Source organism: Fragaria vesca, linkage group LG2 (assembly GCF_000184155.1).
Source record: "Fragaria vesca subsp. vesca linkage group LG2, FraVesHawaii_1.0, whole genome shotgun sequence".
NCBI lineage: Eukaryota > Viridiplantae > Streptophyta > Magnoliopsida > Rosales > Rosaceae > Fragaria > Fragaria vesca.
In genome coordinates, this window is record NC_020492.1 from 15,415,255 (window position 1) to 15,428,539 (window position 13,285).

The 13,285-nt window shown below is 39.4% G+C and overlaps 4 protein-coding genes across 5 annotated transcripts; 2 read left to right on the forward strand and 2 right to left on the reverse strand.

The window, feature by feature from the left end:
• Positions 1 to 2,842: 2,842 nt before the first annotated feature.
• Positions 2,843 to 7,027, forward strand: LOC101291005 (cell division cycle protein 123 homolog). 2 transcript variants are annotated; one of them, XM_004290535.1, is made up of 3 exons: positions 2,950 to 3,016; positions 3,400 to 3,537; positions 5,658 to 7,027. In XM_004290535.1, exon 3 carries the CDS (start codon positions 5,714 to 5,716, stop codon positions 6,722 to 6,724), a length of 1,011 nt encoding a protein of 336 aa, XP_004290583.1. In that variant the 5' UTR covers positions 2,950 to 3,016; positions 3,400 to 3,537; positions 5,658 to 5,713; the 3' UTR covers positions 6,725 to 7,027. The 2 variants fall into 2 exon arrangements, with proteins under 2 accessions (XP_004290582.1, XP_004290583.1); XM_004290534.1 differs by lacking the exon at positions 3,400 to 3,537 and having other exon boundaries at positions 2,843 to 3,016.
• LOC101298681 (pentatricopeptide repeat-containing protein At4g21065-like) lies at positions 3,446 to 5,137 on the forward strand. Its single transcript, XM_004292505.1, has one exon. It carries the CDS (start codon positions 3,446 to 3,448, stop codon positions 5,135 to 5,137), a length of 1,692 nt encoding a protein of 563 aa, XP_004292553.1.
• Positions 7,028 to 7,763: 736 nt separating the features above from the next.
• LOC101291484 (kinesin-4-like) lies at positions 7,764 to 10,254 on the reverse strand. The gene is made up of 8 exons (XM_004290536.1): positions 9,943 to 10,254; positions 9,436 to 9,504; positions 9,020 to 9,100; positions 8,745 to 8,876; positions 8,579 to 8,660; positions 8,398 to 8,493; positions 8,141 to 8,317; positions 7,764 to 8,064 (listed from the first exon to the last, which is right to left on the reverse strand). Exons 2-7 carry the CDS (start codon positions 9,490 to 9,492, stop codon positions 8,232 to 8,234), a joined length of 534 nt encoding a protein of 177 aa, XP_004290584.1. The 5' UTR covers positions 9,493 to 9,504; positions 9,943 to 10,254; the 3' UTR covers positions 7,764 to 8,064; positions 8,141 to 8,231.
• A 1,990-nt stretch (positions 10,255 to 12,244) lies between these two features.
• LOC101298970 (NAC domain-containing protein 7-like) lies at positions 12,245 to 13,051 on the reverse strand. Its single transcript, XM_004292506.1, has one exon. The coding sequence runs from the start codon at positions 13,049 to 13,051 to the stop codon at positions 12,245 to 12,247; it is 807 nt and encodes a 268-aa protein (XP_004292554.1).
• Between the last annotated feature and the right edge of the window lie 234 nt (positions 13,052 to 13,285).

Below are 13,285 nucleotides of genomic sequence, written 5' to 3' on the forward strand. Positions count from 1 at the left end.
TAATAGAGGTGTCTGGATATATAATGAGTTGTTTCAACTTTCAAGCATGTCTTCCAAATTCATGTCTTCAAGTTATTATGAATGAAAGGTTGAGCAATCAAGCCAACACGACCCAAAAGGCGAGGAAGCGATCCTACAGATGAAGCTCTGCAGCTTGAGGAATGATATCACCTGTACCTAAATTCTCTGTGCCCATTATGTGTTTTCAATAAAATTTTGACACCTGGAATTCCACTCATCACTGTTTAACAGAAGTTTTAACTCTCTTAGTTTTAATTAAATTTTGTTTTTTACTAGAAAAAAAAAGAAAAAGAAAAAATACTCCCCCATCTCCTTCGTCCTTTCCTTCTTCTTCATCATCATCACCACCACCACTCAGAACTGGGCTTCTTCTGCATCTCCTTCTTCTTTATGCTCTTGTTAGTTTTAATTAAACTATGTATACAGATATGTGCTTTCTACACCACCATTACCACGTTCGCTGACCTAAACCACAACAACAATCTCCGGTGCTCTATCCCGCCGTAGGATCGTATGCAAGATGCAAGATCATCACCATCAAATTCTGATCCATTCCTCGTCTCTCTGACCCGATTCCCAATATTCTCCTCCTCCTTTAAACTCCTCATCAAAAGTTCGAAACCCTTGCACCTCACCCAGTTCCAAAATATCACCAATAGCATAAACTCAAATTCAGAAAGAAAAGACGATCGCCGTCGCTTTGGCCTATGTCGCGGTCGGAGTCATCTTCTCCTCTTACCCTTAAATTTTTTTGTGGGGTCTGGCAAACCCTAAAAGTCTGTAGCGAACTAGCGATGAAGAAGAAGGAAGGGAAGAAGAAGACTGAGAGTTTTTCTTACTAGCTATTCCCTCTTTTAGTTAAAAGCAAAATTTAACTAAAACTAACGGTGTTAATCTTCTGTTAAATAGTGATAAGTGGGACTCCACGTGTTCAAAATTCATTGAAGGCACATATTTGGCATAGGGATTTTAGGTACAGGTGATCCTTGACCATATGGATCCAACAGTGAAGAAAGAAAGCAAATTAAATAGCAGATCTTTGTTGATAAATTTCTCTGATGCCAAGCTGATATCGAACAGAAGCATGTTTACACAGTTTATCTCCCTTGAGCTAAAATCTATGGAGTCCCTCGTACGGAATATCAACTTATTATTGCCAAATTGTGCCAGGTGCTCGACGAGGCAGTGTCCCCCCCCCCCCCCCGAGTACCCTATTCTTGTGGTTATTACAGAAGTAGTTGTAAAGAACCACATTCCCATCGTCTTTGAGACGCGGTCGTGCGCAATTTGTTTAGAGGATTTTACCGAAGAATCGAAGACGACTTATATTTCATCTCGACTATTCGTTTGCTCGGCACGCACCGTTATCATATATATTGCATTCTCCCTTGGCTGGATATCAACCCCTTTTGTCCTTTGTGTCGACAACCAAGCTAGTCCCTGAATAAGCGATCGAGGACGTTGCACCGTACGTGCTTATCTCGTCACCTTAATTAGTTGGAGTTGTGAATCAAGCTAGCTCTTCAAGTTTCTTCCAATTTTTCTTCTTTAGGGTTTATGGAATTGGTTTCATTAATGTTTATGGACTGGTTTCATTAATTTGTGGTCTTGTTGATTTATCCATTCCATTGTTTTGATCAAATTACCCAGTGAGTGAGATCTCTTCTCATATGACTAAATGTACATAACTTGTCCCAATGGGCCCACTCGTTGGGCCCAAGACAAAACCAAGAGTGAAGGACCAGAAGGAGGCCCATGCCTATTCCTCCGACCCGAAACGGGTCTGCCATGCCGCGCCGCCGTTGTTGTCACCCCAGACAAATTAACCGCCTTAGACCACCACGTAGCAATAAGCTCCATCCTCATATTCGAATACTAACTTGAGTCGCCGCGATCAGATCACACATCTGATTGAACCAATCAAAACTGGCTTGCCACTAACTGAAAGCCACCAAGACCTACTTCGTCCCGGCCAAGATCAAGCTGCACCCCGAACGCCCGTCACTGTTGTTGGAGATGAGAGATCCCACATTGGAAAAGTGACAAATAAAATATAACTAATAAATGGATGGATCATTCCTAATTGTACCGAGACCTTTTGTGATTAAAACCCAACACCTTAAAGGTGGTTAAGTTGGGACAGTATCGGTACAAAGATGATCCACGGGCCACGCTTGTTGCTGTTTGACAACTGCCATAACTCAGACATGTCCTCCAATCGAGAGAGAAAGAAGAAAAACATCATTCCTGAAACTCCACTCTCGTGCCATAGCCTCGCCCCGGACAGGCTTGGAAAACCAACGACCACGTTTTTCTCTCTAGGGTTTTGAAGAGGGAGAGATGTTAATTATTTATTTTTATTATATCTAATGACGTTGTTTTAAAATTGTAGAATGAATTGTGACATCTTTTTCCACTTTTTTATGTTGATGTTAGGTTAGTAATTAGAGTCAAGGATATTCACTTTATCTACACCGGCAATGAGAAAAGAATTTGATATTAACTAGAGTCAAGGATATTCACTATATCTTGATCTTAACAGCTCATATTAAAGACATGTTGAAATATTTTAATAAATAATCGGTGGGAACCTATATGCAAGTTGTTGTCTGCAGTTAATAGAGATGATTGTGGCCCATCAGCCCGAATTAAGACATGAGTTAATTTTTACCCCAATTTTACCCTGGCTAAATAGATCCCACATGGGTCCTAACTCTAACCCAGAACAATTTTATGTTGATGGATGATGTTTTCAGCCCATATGATGATGAAACCCATGTAATTAACCCATTGCTGAATCTGCTTCTCGCTCGTTCGCTTTGGTCTGTCGTTACTATCTCTTGTTCAACTTCTTCAGTCTCGTGCTCTTCACACTCGACAGACACACAGACCCGTCATCACCAGCAGCCCCAGCCCTCTTCCCTCTTTGCACCGCTTCAATTTCCGAAGCCAGAAAAAGATAGAGGCTTGGATTCCGAAATATCCCTTCTCATCGGTACGCCTATTCCTCATCTCATACTTGTACCAACACTCTCGATTAGAAATTGCCGATGTTTTATGCTTTGCGTGAATTCACTATTTTTGTGCTGAATTTGTTGTGTTTCAATCTAGGCTAGTTTGAGCTGCAATCTAGTTAGTTAACCTCTTAGGACAGAGACATGTATATAACGTATGGCAATATGCTGCAACCGAGTGACAGTCGACTTCTGTTGATTCGGAAGTTCAATATCGCCAGATATTTAGGCAGTGCATTGTCTATTTTATGAGATTCGAGGGGAATTATTGTGTTGCTGTTACCTTGGAATGCCATTTTCGGTTAGTGTTTTGATGGAATTCGAGTCAGTGCACCCTAGCTAATAATCTTTCTCATCAAAACAGGTGTTTGGGTTTCCCTTAGAGTTGAAGTATGCAATGAGAAAGAATAATGTCCATGAACCGTGTGTACAAGTTCCATGCTTGGCTTATCAAAACTGGCCAACAGAATCACCCTCCCGCCCTTCGACGCCTCCTGCTGTGGTGCGCTGCTACACCTTCCCCTAAATGCTTATCCTACTTCCGAGCTCTCTTTGCCTACATTCCCTCTCCTGACACCTTTGCCTATAACACTATCATCAGAGCTCATGTAGCAGCCCACTCTTCTCCTTCCCATGCAATCTCCTTCTTTACCCAAATGCGTCAGCAAGGTGTCCCACCTGATAACTTCACCTTCCCTTTTCTTCTTAAGGCTTGCGCTCGCCTGCAACTGGGTCAAGACGTCCATACACATATTCTTAAGCTTGGCTTCCTTTCTGACGTATATGTTCAGAATGCATTAATTAGTTTTTACGGGAGTTGTGGGTCGGTTGAGCTTGCATTGAATGTGTTTCATGCAATGCATGAGAAAGATTTGGTTTCGTGGTCATCCATGATCAGTTCTTTTACGAACAATGGCTTTTTCAACGAGGCCCTTGCATTATTTCGGCAAATGCAGCATGCCAAGAATGTAATGCCGGATGAGGTCACTATGCTCAGTGTGATATCCGCTGTTTCAAGCTTAGGAGCACTGGAATTGGGTCAGAGAGTTCATTACTATATAAAAAAAAGTGGACTAGAACTTACTGTCTCATTGGGTACTGCATTAATTGACATGTATTCACGTTGTGGAATGGTTGATAAATCTATTGAAGTGTTTGATGAAATGCCATTGAAGAATGTGCAGACATGGACAGCATTGAGTACTGGCCTTGCGGTGCATGGCCGCAGTAGAGAAGCTCTAAGGGTCTTTTATGAGATGAAAAAAGCTGGTTTACAGCCAGATCATATGTCTATAACTGGGATTTTGGTGGCATGTAGTCACGGCGGACTTGTGCAAGATGGTTGGAGAGTTTTCAAAAGCATGAAGGATGAGTATGGCCTGGAGCCAATGCTTAAGCATTATGGCTGTATGGTTGACCTCCTTGGCCGGGCCGGTTTGCTTTGCGAAGCCTATGAATTTGTGGAGAAAATGCCAATCAGGCCAAATTCTGTCATTTGGAGGACCCTTCTCGGAGCATGTGTAAATCATAACCATCTTGTGTTGGCTAAGAAAGTGAAGAAGAGGTTGAACAAGCTAGATAGTTATCATGATGGTGATTATGTGCTTTTAGCTAATGCTTACGGGGGAGCTGGTAGATGGGTAGAAAAGGCAAATGTTAGGAATTCAATGAGGGCAATTGGAGTTAACAAGAAAGCTGGTTCTAGCTCAATTAGTGTAGACCATATCACTCATGAGTTCATTTCAGGGGATAACTCTCATCCCCAATCTCAGAGTATTAGAGATTTCTTAGACAGAATACTTGAAAGTATAAAAGACACCGGATATACTCCCCTTACATCAAATGTTTTGCATGACATTGAAGAGGAGGAGAAGGAGCATACTCTTGGTTATCATAGTGAGAAATTGGCTGTGGCTTTTGCACTTATGAGTGTCAAGGATACTAGGACCATTAGGGTCATGAAGAATATTCGAATCTGTAATGACTGCCATTCGTTCATGAAGCATGTTTCAGCCAAATTTGGTAGAGAAATTATTGTTCGCGATCGAAACCGGTTCCATCATTTTACTAATGGATCATGTTCTTGTCAAGATTATTGGTGACAGATGGTCCATATATGCTCTTCTCTTCTATTGCCTTGTAATAATTGCTATCATCAGCCTATCATTTCTTCACCTTTATGAGCGAATGTAGATACTTTGCATTTTGTGGATCTGAGATTCTGAGATTACAATTTTAGAAACTTAAGATGAAACTGTTTCATATAGTCGGCTTTCTCTTTATATCTAGTATAATATAATTTCATTGTATGATCAAGGTTGTCAGCCAAAGCAAGGTCATTCGTGTAAATGTGAATCACTCAAAAAGTCATAGAGTTGATAGTTATTGGATTTCTAGCAGAATTGATGTTCATTATGACATGCTTTACTCAAAAATGGTCTCCAAGTTATTCATGGCTCGGTGGCTCTCTGTCATGAATATTACTTAAATCGTTTGAAAGAGTTTCACTATTGCATGAGAAAACCTATTTCCTTTTTTATTTATACTAACTATTCATTTTCTAGTGGTTCTGTTTTGTCAATTTATGATGCACTACACTAATCATACCTTTTTGTTTAGCAGATAGCAAACAATAACATATAGCAAACAGCCTTTGATCCAATACACTGAGCCAAGAAATGAAGGAAGAAGAAGTGAATCGATGTCAGATACAGGAATGGTACCCTAAGTTTAAATCCGTGTCTATTAAAACACGGATCCATGAACTTCCAGAATCCTTTGTCCAATATCTTCTTGATGATTCAGGGCCTTTCCTTCTTCCAGCTTCTATCTCAAATGAAGATGCCTTACCCAACAGAATTCATAATCCAGAGGAGGAAGATGATTATCAAGTAGTAGAAGGATCTGATGATGAGTCAGAGCGGTCTTCTTTGCCCCCTTCTTTTCCTGAACTTGAGTTGGAAATTAAGGAATCTATTGCATCCCTTGGAGGTGCTGTGTTCCCGAAGCTAAACTGGAGCGCACCAAAAGATTCTGCTTGGATTAGCACAACTGGGACTCTGAGATGCTCTTCCTTCTGTGAGATTGCATTGTTGCTACGATCATCTGACTCATTGGTGCATGATTTGTGTCATGCTTATGATTCATGCAGTGACAAAACCTCCTCAAGGCCCGGGAGCTTCTTCCTTGCTCTTCGTAAATGGTACCCATCCCTTCAGCCAGAGATGGAATTCCGCTGCTTTGTAAGGAATCAAAATTTAGTTGGAATTTCCCAACGTGAGGCCACAACCTTCTACCCTTCTCTGCTTGAAAGCAAAGATCATCTTGGAGTGTTGATTGAAGACTTCTTTATGGAACATTTAAGGTCGAGATTCGAGTCAGAAAACTACACCTTTGATGTATACCTGACCAAGGACAAGCGAGTTAAAGTTATTGATTTCAACCCTTGGGGTGCATTTACACTGCCTCTGATGTTTACATGGGAGGAACTGGTACAGAATGATAATGAACAAGGGGATGGTGTGGACTTCAGAATTGTGGAGAGCCAGTGTCGTGTCAGGCCAGGTTTGAAGACAGCAGTACCATTCGATTATGTAGACACCAGCTCCGGGAGTGGCTGGGACCAGTTTTTCAGGAATGCCGATGAAGAGTTACAGCGACAGAATAGGTCTCCTGAAGCTGGTGCTTAAGGTCCATATATTATTGCTTGGACAAGAATGAAAATCCTCTGTTACAATGTTGGATGATTTTCCCTGGGTCTTGTGACTGTTGCTGTTTTACTAATTTTGACACTCAGGCAATCGACTGGGTGGGACTACCTTAGGCGCACATAGCAACATTATGAAAGTTTTAAGTTCTTTACTTTCACCTGGTAATTTATGGATTTTCAATGGTGTATTATATACCTTTCTTAGTTTCTGATACCCTTATTTTATGAAAATGTTGAGTTGTTTAAGTTTAACCCATTTTTTATCTAGTTTTTATTTTTTTTATTTTTTTATTTTTAAATTAGCTTATTCCAGTGTCGTGTCATACACTGGTAGTAGGCTCGCCTTGAATTTGCGAGCACCTTAACGTTAAATGATTAGGCCTATTCAATGCATCATTATGATCTTGTATGATTGTATAACAAACTTTTTATCAAACCATCAGTAGAGGGAAAATATGTAATGATCTTTTCTAACTTGAGTATCAATATATCATCGATATTTTTTTTTTTTTTTTTAAAGTGACTATTAGAAAATGGAGGACCAAAAACACTTTATTTGCAGTGAACTTATCCATAAAAGAGTATTACTTGACCAAAGTATATATCATGTAACAGAGTTTGAAAGTCAATCATAGATTATTAACATGTCTATATAACTAAAGGATTTGGGATAAAAAAACATATATAGAAGCTCAAAATCCCCCAGAATTTGAAAATATCCCAACTCAACTACCTCTCACTACTAACTCAAATACCTATACGACTGTCCAGAATGTTTGCCTGAAATGATTAAAAAAAAAAAAAACACTTCAGCACGGGCTCCTAGGTGGGAGGGAAATCATTTTGTAAAGCGAAGATGAGTGAGACAAAAAACTAGAACATGTCTGATGCTTTAAGTTAAAGGTGGTGCCAAACCGATGGTTTAGGCATATTCTTCTTCCCTAACCTAAATGGTACCCATCCCTTCAGCCTGAGATGGAATTCCGCTGCTTTGTAAGGAATCAAAATTTAGTTGGAATTTCCCAACGTGTGAGGCCACAACCTTCTACCCTTCGATTCTTTGCTTGAAAGCAAAGATCGTCTTGGAGTGTTGATTGAAGACTTCTTTATGGAACATTTAAGGTCGACATTCGAGTCAGCAATTGTAGAATAATTAGCCCCAAAGCATATTATATGATGAAATCATCTAAAGTATAACTCCACATATATGTACCATAGTATAAGTTTTTCCTGATCCCGTTTGTCTATAAGCAAATATGCAGACATTGTAACCATCAAGAACAGACCGAATGATAGGCTGTGTATCTGAAAATACCTCCTCTGCATGGGAACAAAAGTGACAATCAATAGGCTGACAAGAATGAATGAATCCTACTTTGAGACTAGCTAAGCTAACCTTGGGTTGAGAATGGGCCAAATACTTCGTTGAAACTGAAAGATTTCCGCCCCTCTTTGCCATATTTTGAAGGAGTGACAATTGTAATTTTTCAATCATCTATGTGATGATAAGTATTGGAACTATTTGTTTGCCCAGGCGATGGAGGACGCACTCGGCAATATACCCTTATATTGCCTAATCAAACAAAACTGAAGACCATTAAATTTGTAAAAAGCATATATTGATTTTTATACATAGGAAGACCAGTAACTTACCTTTCAGATCCTGCACCAGATTGTATAACTTGCGATTTCCATCAAGAACTTTCTGGTACCCTGATGCTGCATGAGCCAAACCATGCAGGTGCGTACCTACATTGCGAAACTGATTATGGTCCTGGTTAAGAATTTGGAAAAGAAATAAAAAATAATACCGATTTTAGTTTGAATATATTACCTAGGTTGTTGAACTCCTCCTGGCACTTCCTCTGTAGAAATTTCATTCCTGCTTTTGTATCATATAGAGTATGTTTCAATTCCTACAGGATATCAGCACCAATTTCACCAGTTCTTTAGGACAGATTAACAATATTAGTAGCTACTATGATACAACTGCAGTTTACCTGAATATTTTTCTTTTGTTGTTCAAACAACATTTTATGTTTCATAAACTGCCCTTTTGATCCCTCTTGATGGTCATATGTTTGATTGCAACAATCATCCTTCTTTATTTGAGTCGCAGCTCTCTCTTCATACTAAATTGTCCATCAGTAGAAGAATACATGTCACCAATTGCAAAATCAATCAAAATTACACAAAATGCTACCCCATTTACTCCAATATATTTCATTCTCGCAACATCTATGGTGAACGAGAATCTAAAGACATGTAGGCATACCTTCATATCACCAGAACCAGGTTCTGAAAGAGATACAAAGTCTGAGTCAGGGCCAGGGCTATCTTTAGTAGGTGCTTTTACCTGCCATTATCAAACAAGTATAAATCATCCATGGAAAGCTTGATCGTAAGTAATAGTGAAACTGCACATATAATTCATCTTCCTAAAGACGATGAGACAAAACAGTAGAACTTCATAAACTATTCGGGAAACCGGATCTAATTATAACCAGAGTAGAACTTAGTCATCTAATATATATCATGTACACTAAGGAAGCAATGAAATCTCAGAAGAGAAAAACGGCACATGAAAAATTAAGCCCTTGTTCGTGGACACTAAGGAAGTGATGAAATCTCAGAAGAGAAAAACGGCAAATGAAAAATTAAGCCATTGTTCGTGGACAGACAGCTGCTTACCAGTTCGGTTTGGCTTGCTAGGCGATGCTGAAATTCTTCCATCACTTTACTCAGCATAGATTCCACAATCTGTTAAAAGTACATAACAGGAAATGGTTTTTCTCAGTAAAACAGAATGCTCATGCTAAATAGCATATGTAGTAATATCATGAGAACAACTAGGCCACTTTATGGCCTTGAATATCTCTGCAGTCTTCACTACAGGCAACTACGTAGTGGCCTATCAAGTGTGATATTATGTTAATAAATAAACGTTGAGATTATTTATTAATGAATTTACCTGCCACTACATGTTTACTCAGTTTATGAATCCATTAAGTGAAGCAGTAGTCTATTTTTTACATCAGTTAATGAACTGATGATAAAATCAAATTTACCTACAAGGTTTATTTTTATTTAAGGGTGGTGCTATTAACACACCCTTTTTTGCTATTAACACACCCCTTATATGGTAAATAATGTAAAAGAATATAAATAAATCATAGAGGTAGTAGGGGATGAGCTTACCAAAATAGCAGTATTTACTTCTGCTTTGCCATTTGACCTTGGGACTGTTGAAGCTGCTTGTTGCGAGAGATCTCTTCCAGATTTGTTTGAAATGTATACAGTAGGAGTAAAATATCAATCCAGATTAGAAAAAGATCGGTGATTTTCATTAAGGAGACAGGACAGAAAGAATGATAGTGTGACAACTTTAAATACACAAAAGTTCATTATCTCTTTGTGGTTTCAAGTCAGTAGCACCTTCCAATCATACAATGTACAAAACAACCAACTAAATTCTAAAAGCATCTGGCTTGGTTGGTGATTATTTAACATGAAAGATGTTATTCTCAATTGTTGTAGGTAATTCGGCGAAGTCCCCTGCTACATTACAAATATCTTGCTCTTGCACACACAGAAAGCATATGATGTCGAAATCAAAATTAGAAAAAAGAAAACATCAATCATTTGAGTCTTTCTCTATTCACTAAAAACCTGTCCAATAAGTTCTGGTCTCCGCAAAGCCAGTACCCTTCCATTTCCTTTGATTAGAATTTGTACAAATTTAGGAACATCTCTTTGTCTAAAGGCCCATCTAATTACTTTCCTTGGTATTCTATCAAGCCGTTTTCCAGTCAATGATACCAAATGTTTAGTTTTTCTTTTTATTTTTTCCTGAGGCCCCGCTTTGTTAAAGTTATGCAAAAACCAACCTTTTTATAATTTTCCAAGCACAAGAAAGCAAGATACAATACAAAGTCAATGAGTGCATGAGTATGAAATCTGATAGACAATGAACAGTCTCTTTATCAATAAAATTCAGTTTTTCTTCTCTATTACTCTTGCGTGTTCTCTACCAGTTTCCACCAACACTTAATCAGAGTGTCTAATATAAACAATACTTAGATTCCTACAAAATGAGGCCATAAAGCTATAATTTAAAGGTTCTCTCAACTGATAATTTAACTTCAAAGATGCAATAAAATCTTCAAAAACAGGGGCATTGATAACATCAATGAAAAATCCTCATCAACAGAACAAAGATCATCAGTCAACAAATTAAATAAAAAAACCCAATCCAAGAAAATCATGCATGAACCCCAAAGAAGCAAGATAATACAAAGAAAACAAAGCCAGAGAGAGGGAAACCTGATGAGGAAAAACTGTAACATGTTGAAGTGTTGAGCTGGGAGAAGGACATGGTTTGGAGAGAAAGCTTCTAATTAATGTCTGAGTCTGTAACTAAGTAACTATTTGAAAATGGGGTGGACCAGGTGGTATATAGAGATGGCAAGAGATTACAGGCTAGAAGAGACACAAAAGGAGAAGATAACTGTACAGGGAGATTGTCTGTGCACGTTTGACTTGTGCTTTCAAACTGTGTGAATTGTGAAGGAACAGATGGAGCATTCTGATATTTGGTCCATCTACATGCATAGGCTCTTAACTAGACCGGTGCTCTTTGACCTGTCAATTACTCATTTGACAGATTTGGACCAAATACCATATACATTTTTTTTTGTTACAAAAAATACCATATTTTTATTTTGCCAACTGAACTTAATTCTCTGCTAACTGTAAAAGCAAATAAAAGAAAGTAAGAAAATAATCAATCAACCCCAAGAACACTTGCTTCATGAAATGTTCCAGCCTAAGGCATTCAAAATTCTTGTGTCCAAAAACATACCTGGGGCACGTCCACAGAATATTTGATTTCATCAATGTAATCCAAAGGGGTTCAAAAGGAAGAACCATTCCCCTCTTCCTGTTTTCATTGGCTTCATTAAAGCTGCCCACATTAGCAGACAGCGAGATGATACACCTATTCGACTGTCATTCTACGCATCTGCATTGATTGCAGATAAGTCATTATATAAATATATACTGAACACATAGTTCTGATCATTCACCAGGTAAACGAATGTCCGCCGATGCAAATGATCCCTCTCCTATCAAGAGTATTTTTTTTTTTTTTTTTTTTTTTCTTTTTTCAAGATAAAAACTAAAGAGGTGTTTTACCATCAAAACATGACAGAAAGAGCCTGCCCTAAAAGGTCACTAAATCGACAACCTTCATATAAAGTACATAACCTGATCTAATTAGGCAGAGGGAGAACCATCTGTGGATCTCATCGACTCTAGGAGGCCATTTATTTCACACTCCAGTTAGGCTCTCATCTCTAATTAAGAATCTGTTCTCCAAAAGATTTCAAAGGGTAACTGTGCACTACTAGGATCATCTAAGAACTGGGTCACCGAGAGAAAACAAAATAAACGATAAAGAAACAAGGACTCACCAAAGTACAGCCCAAAAAGAATATCACTATCAGTTTATGAGTGAGAAGGAATCTGCATTTGCATCATTAGTAATATCAAAGAGACTAGGATCATTAATAGAAGGCAAACCAGAAGTACCTCCAAGACACTCATCCAACAAGGCATCGCTGATGGGATCCTCATCCAAAACCATCTGAAGCCACTGTTTAAAATAGTCAACACAAACAGAATTGGACACATTCACAACCTCACAATCATAATGTGACAAATTCTCAACCTCAGCGGTGCTGTTACTGGTAGGTTGATCAAGTCTCAACCTTTTCAAGTGGTTTGAGTCATCATTACCGCATGGGTCATTTCTCTTTCGAGTGGTGTTGCTCTCCTGCACCGCCACCACCACAGCTGGTGATGGCTTTTTCCTCAAGGTGCAGAGCACAAGAGAGTCATTCACATCCATCTCGAATTCCTGCATCAGCCAACAGTTATTTTGATCAGGATGGGAACCGCGTTCATATCGAAACTCGCGTTTCATCCCAATAACCTCACCATTCTGCTCCACTTTTAATGGGCGTTGAGCGCTCCATGTACCGGACCCGACCTTCCGGTTGAACCGGTTTCCGGTGCCGTGAAGCCTGTGCCTCTCGGTAAAGAAGTAGAGAGACTCTCCTTCATCCAATCCAGGACCGCCGTGGCTGTCCCAGATGACCCACGGCTCGGTCTTGCCGTAGAAATCACGGCATTCAACGACTGTGCCCGGCCGGAATTCGGAGCCCATGGAGGCTCGGTTGCGGAGGAAGTAACCAACGAGCTCACGCTCGGTGGGGTGGAACCGGAAACCCACCCCGAATCCTTGCATCTCCGATCAAGGTTTCTGACCTGATCTAGGGTTTCGAGGGTTTTCTCTTTCGAATTTGGAAATCCGAAATCAAGGTAGGGTTTCGGGGTTTTGAAGATGGGAATTCAATCCAGAGATCGAATTGAAATGAGAATTTGGGGGAATGGAAGATCTGAATTGAAACAGAGAATTGAGAGAGAGAGAGAGAGAGAGAGAGAGAGAGAGAGAGAGAGAGAGAGAGAGAGAGACGACGAG

Excerpts from the sequence above, each read along its gene's own strand:
- LOC101291484 (XM_004290536.1), bottom strand. The coding sequence starts at position 9,492 with ATGCTGAGTAAAGTGATGGAAGAATTTCAGCATCGCCTAGCAAGCCAA. Across the intron at positions 9,101-9,435 it reads TAGCAAGCCAAACCGAACTG|GTAAAAGCACCTACTAAAGA; the intron begins GTAAGCAGCTGT and ends TGATAATGGCAG. Across the intron at positions 8,661-8,744 it reads AACAAAAGAAAAATATTCAG|GAATTGAAACATACTCTATA; the intron begins GTAAACTGCAGT and ends GATATCCTGTAG.
- LOC101298681 (XM_004292505.1), top strand. The coding sequence starts at position 3,446 with ATGTCCATGAACCGTGTGTACAAGTTCCATGCTTGGCTTATCAAAACT.
- LOC101291005 (XM_004290534.1), top strand. The coding sequence starts at position 5,714 with ATGAAGGAAGAAGAAGTGAATCGATGTCAGATACAGGAATGGTACCCT.
- LOC101298970 (XM_004292506.1), bottom strand. The coding sequence starts at position 13,051 with ATGCAAGGATTCGGGGTGGGTTTCCGGTTCCACCCCACCGAGCGTGAG.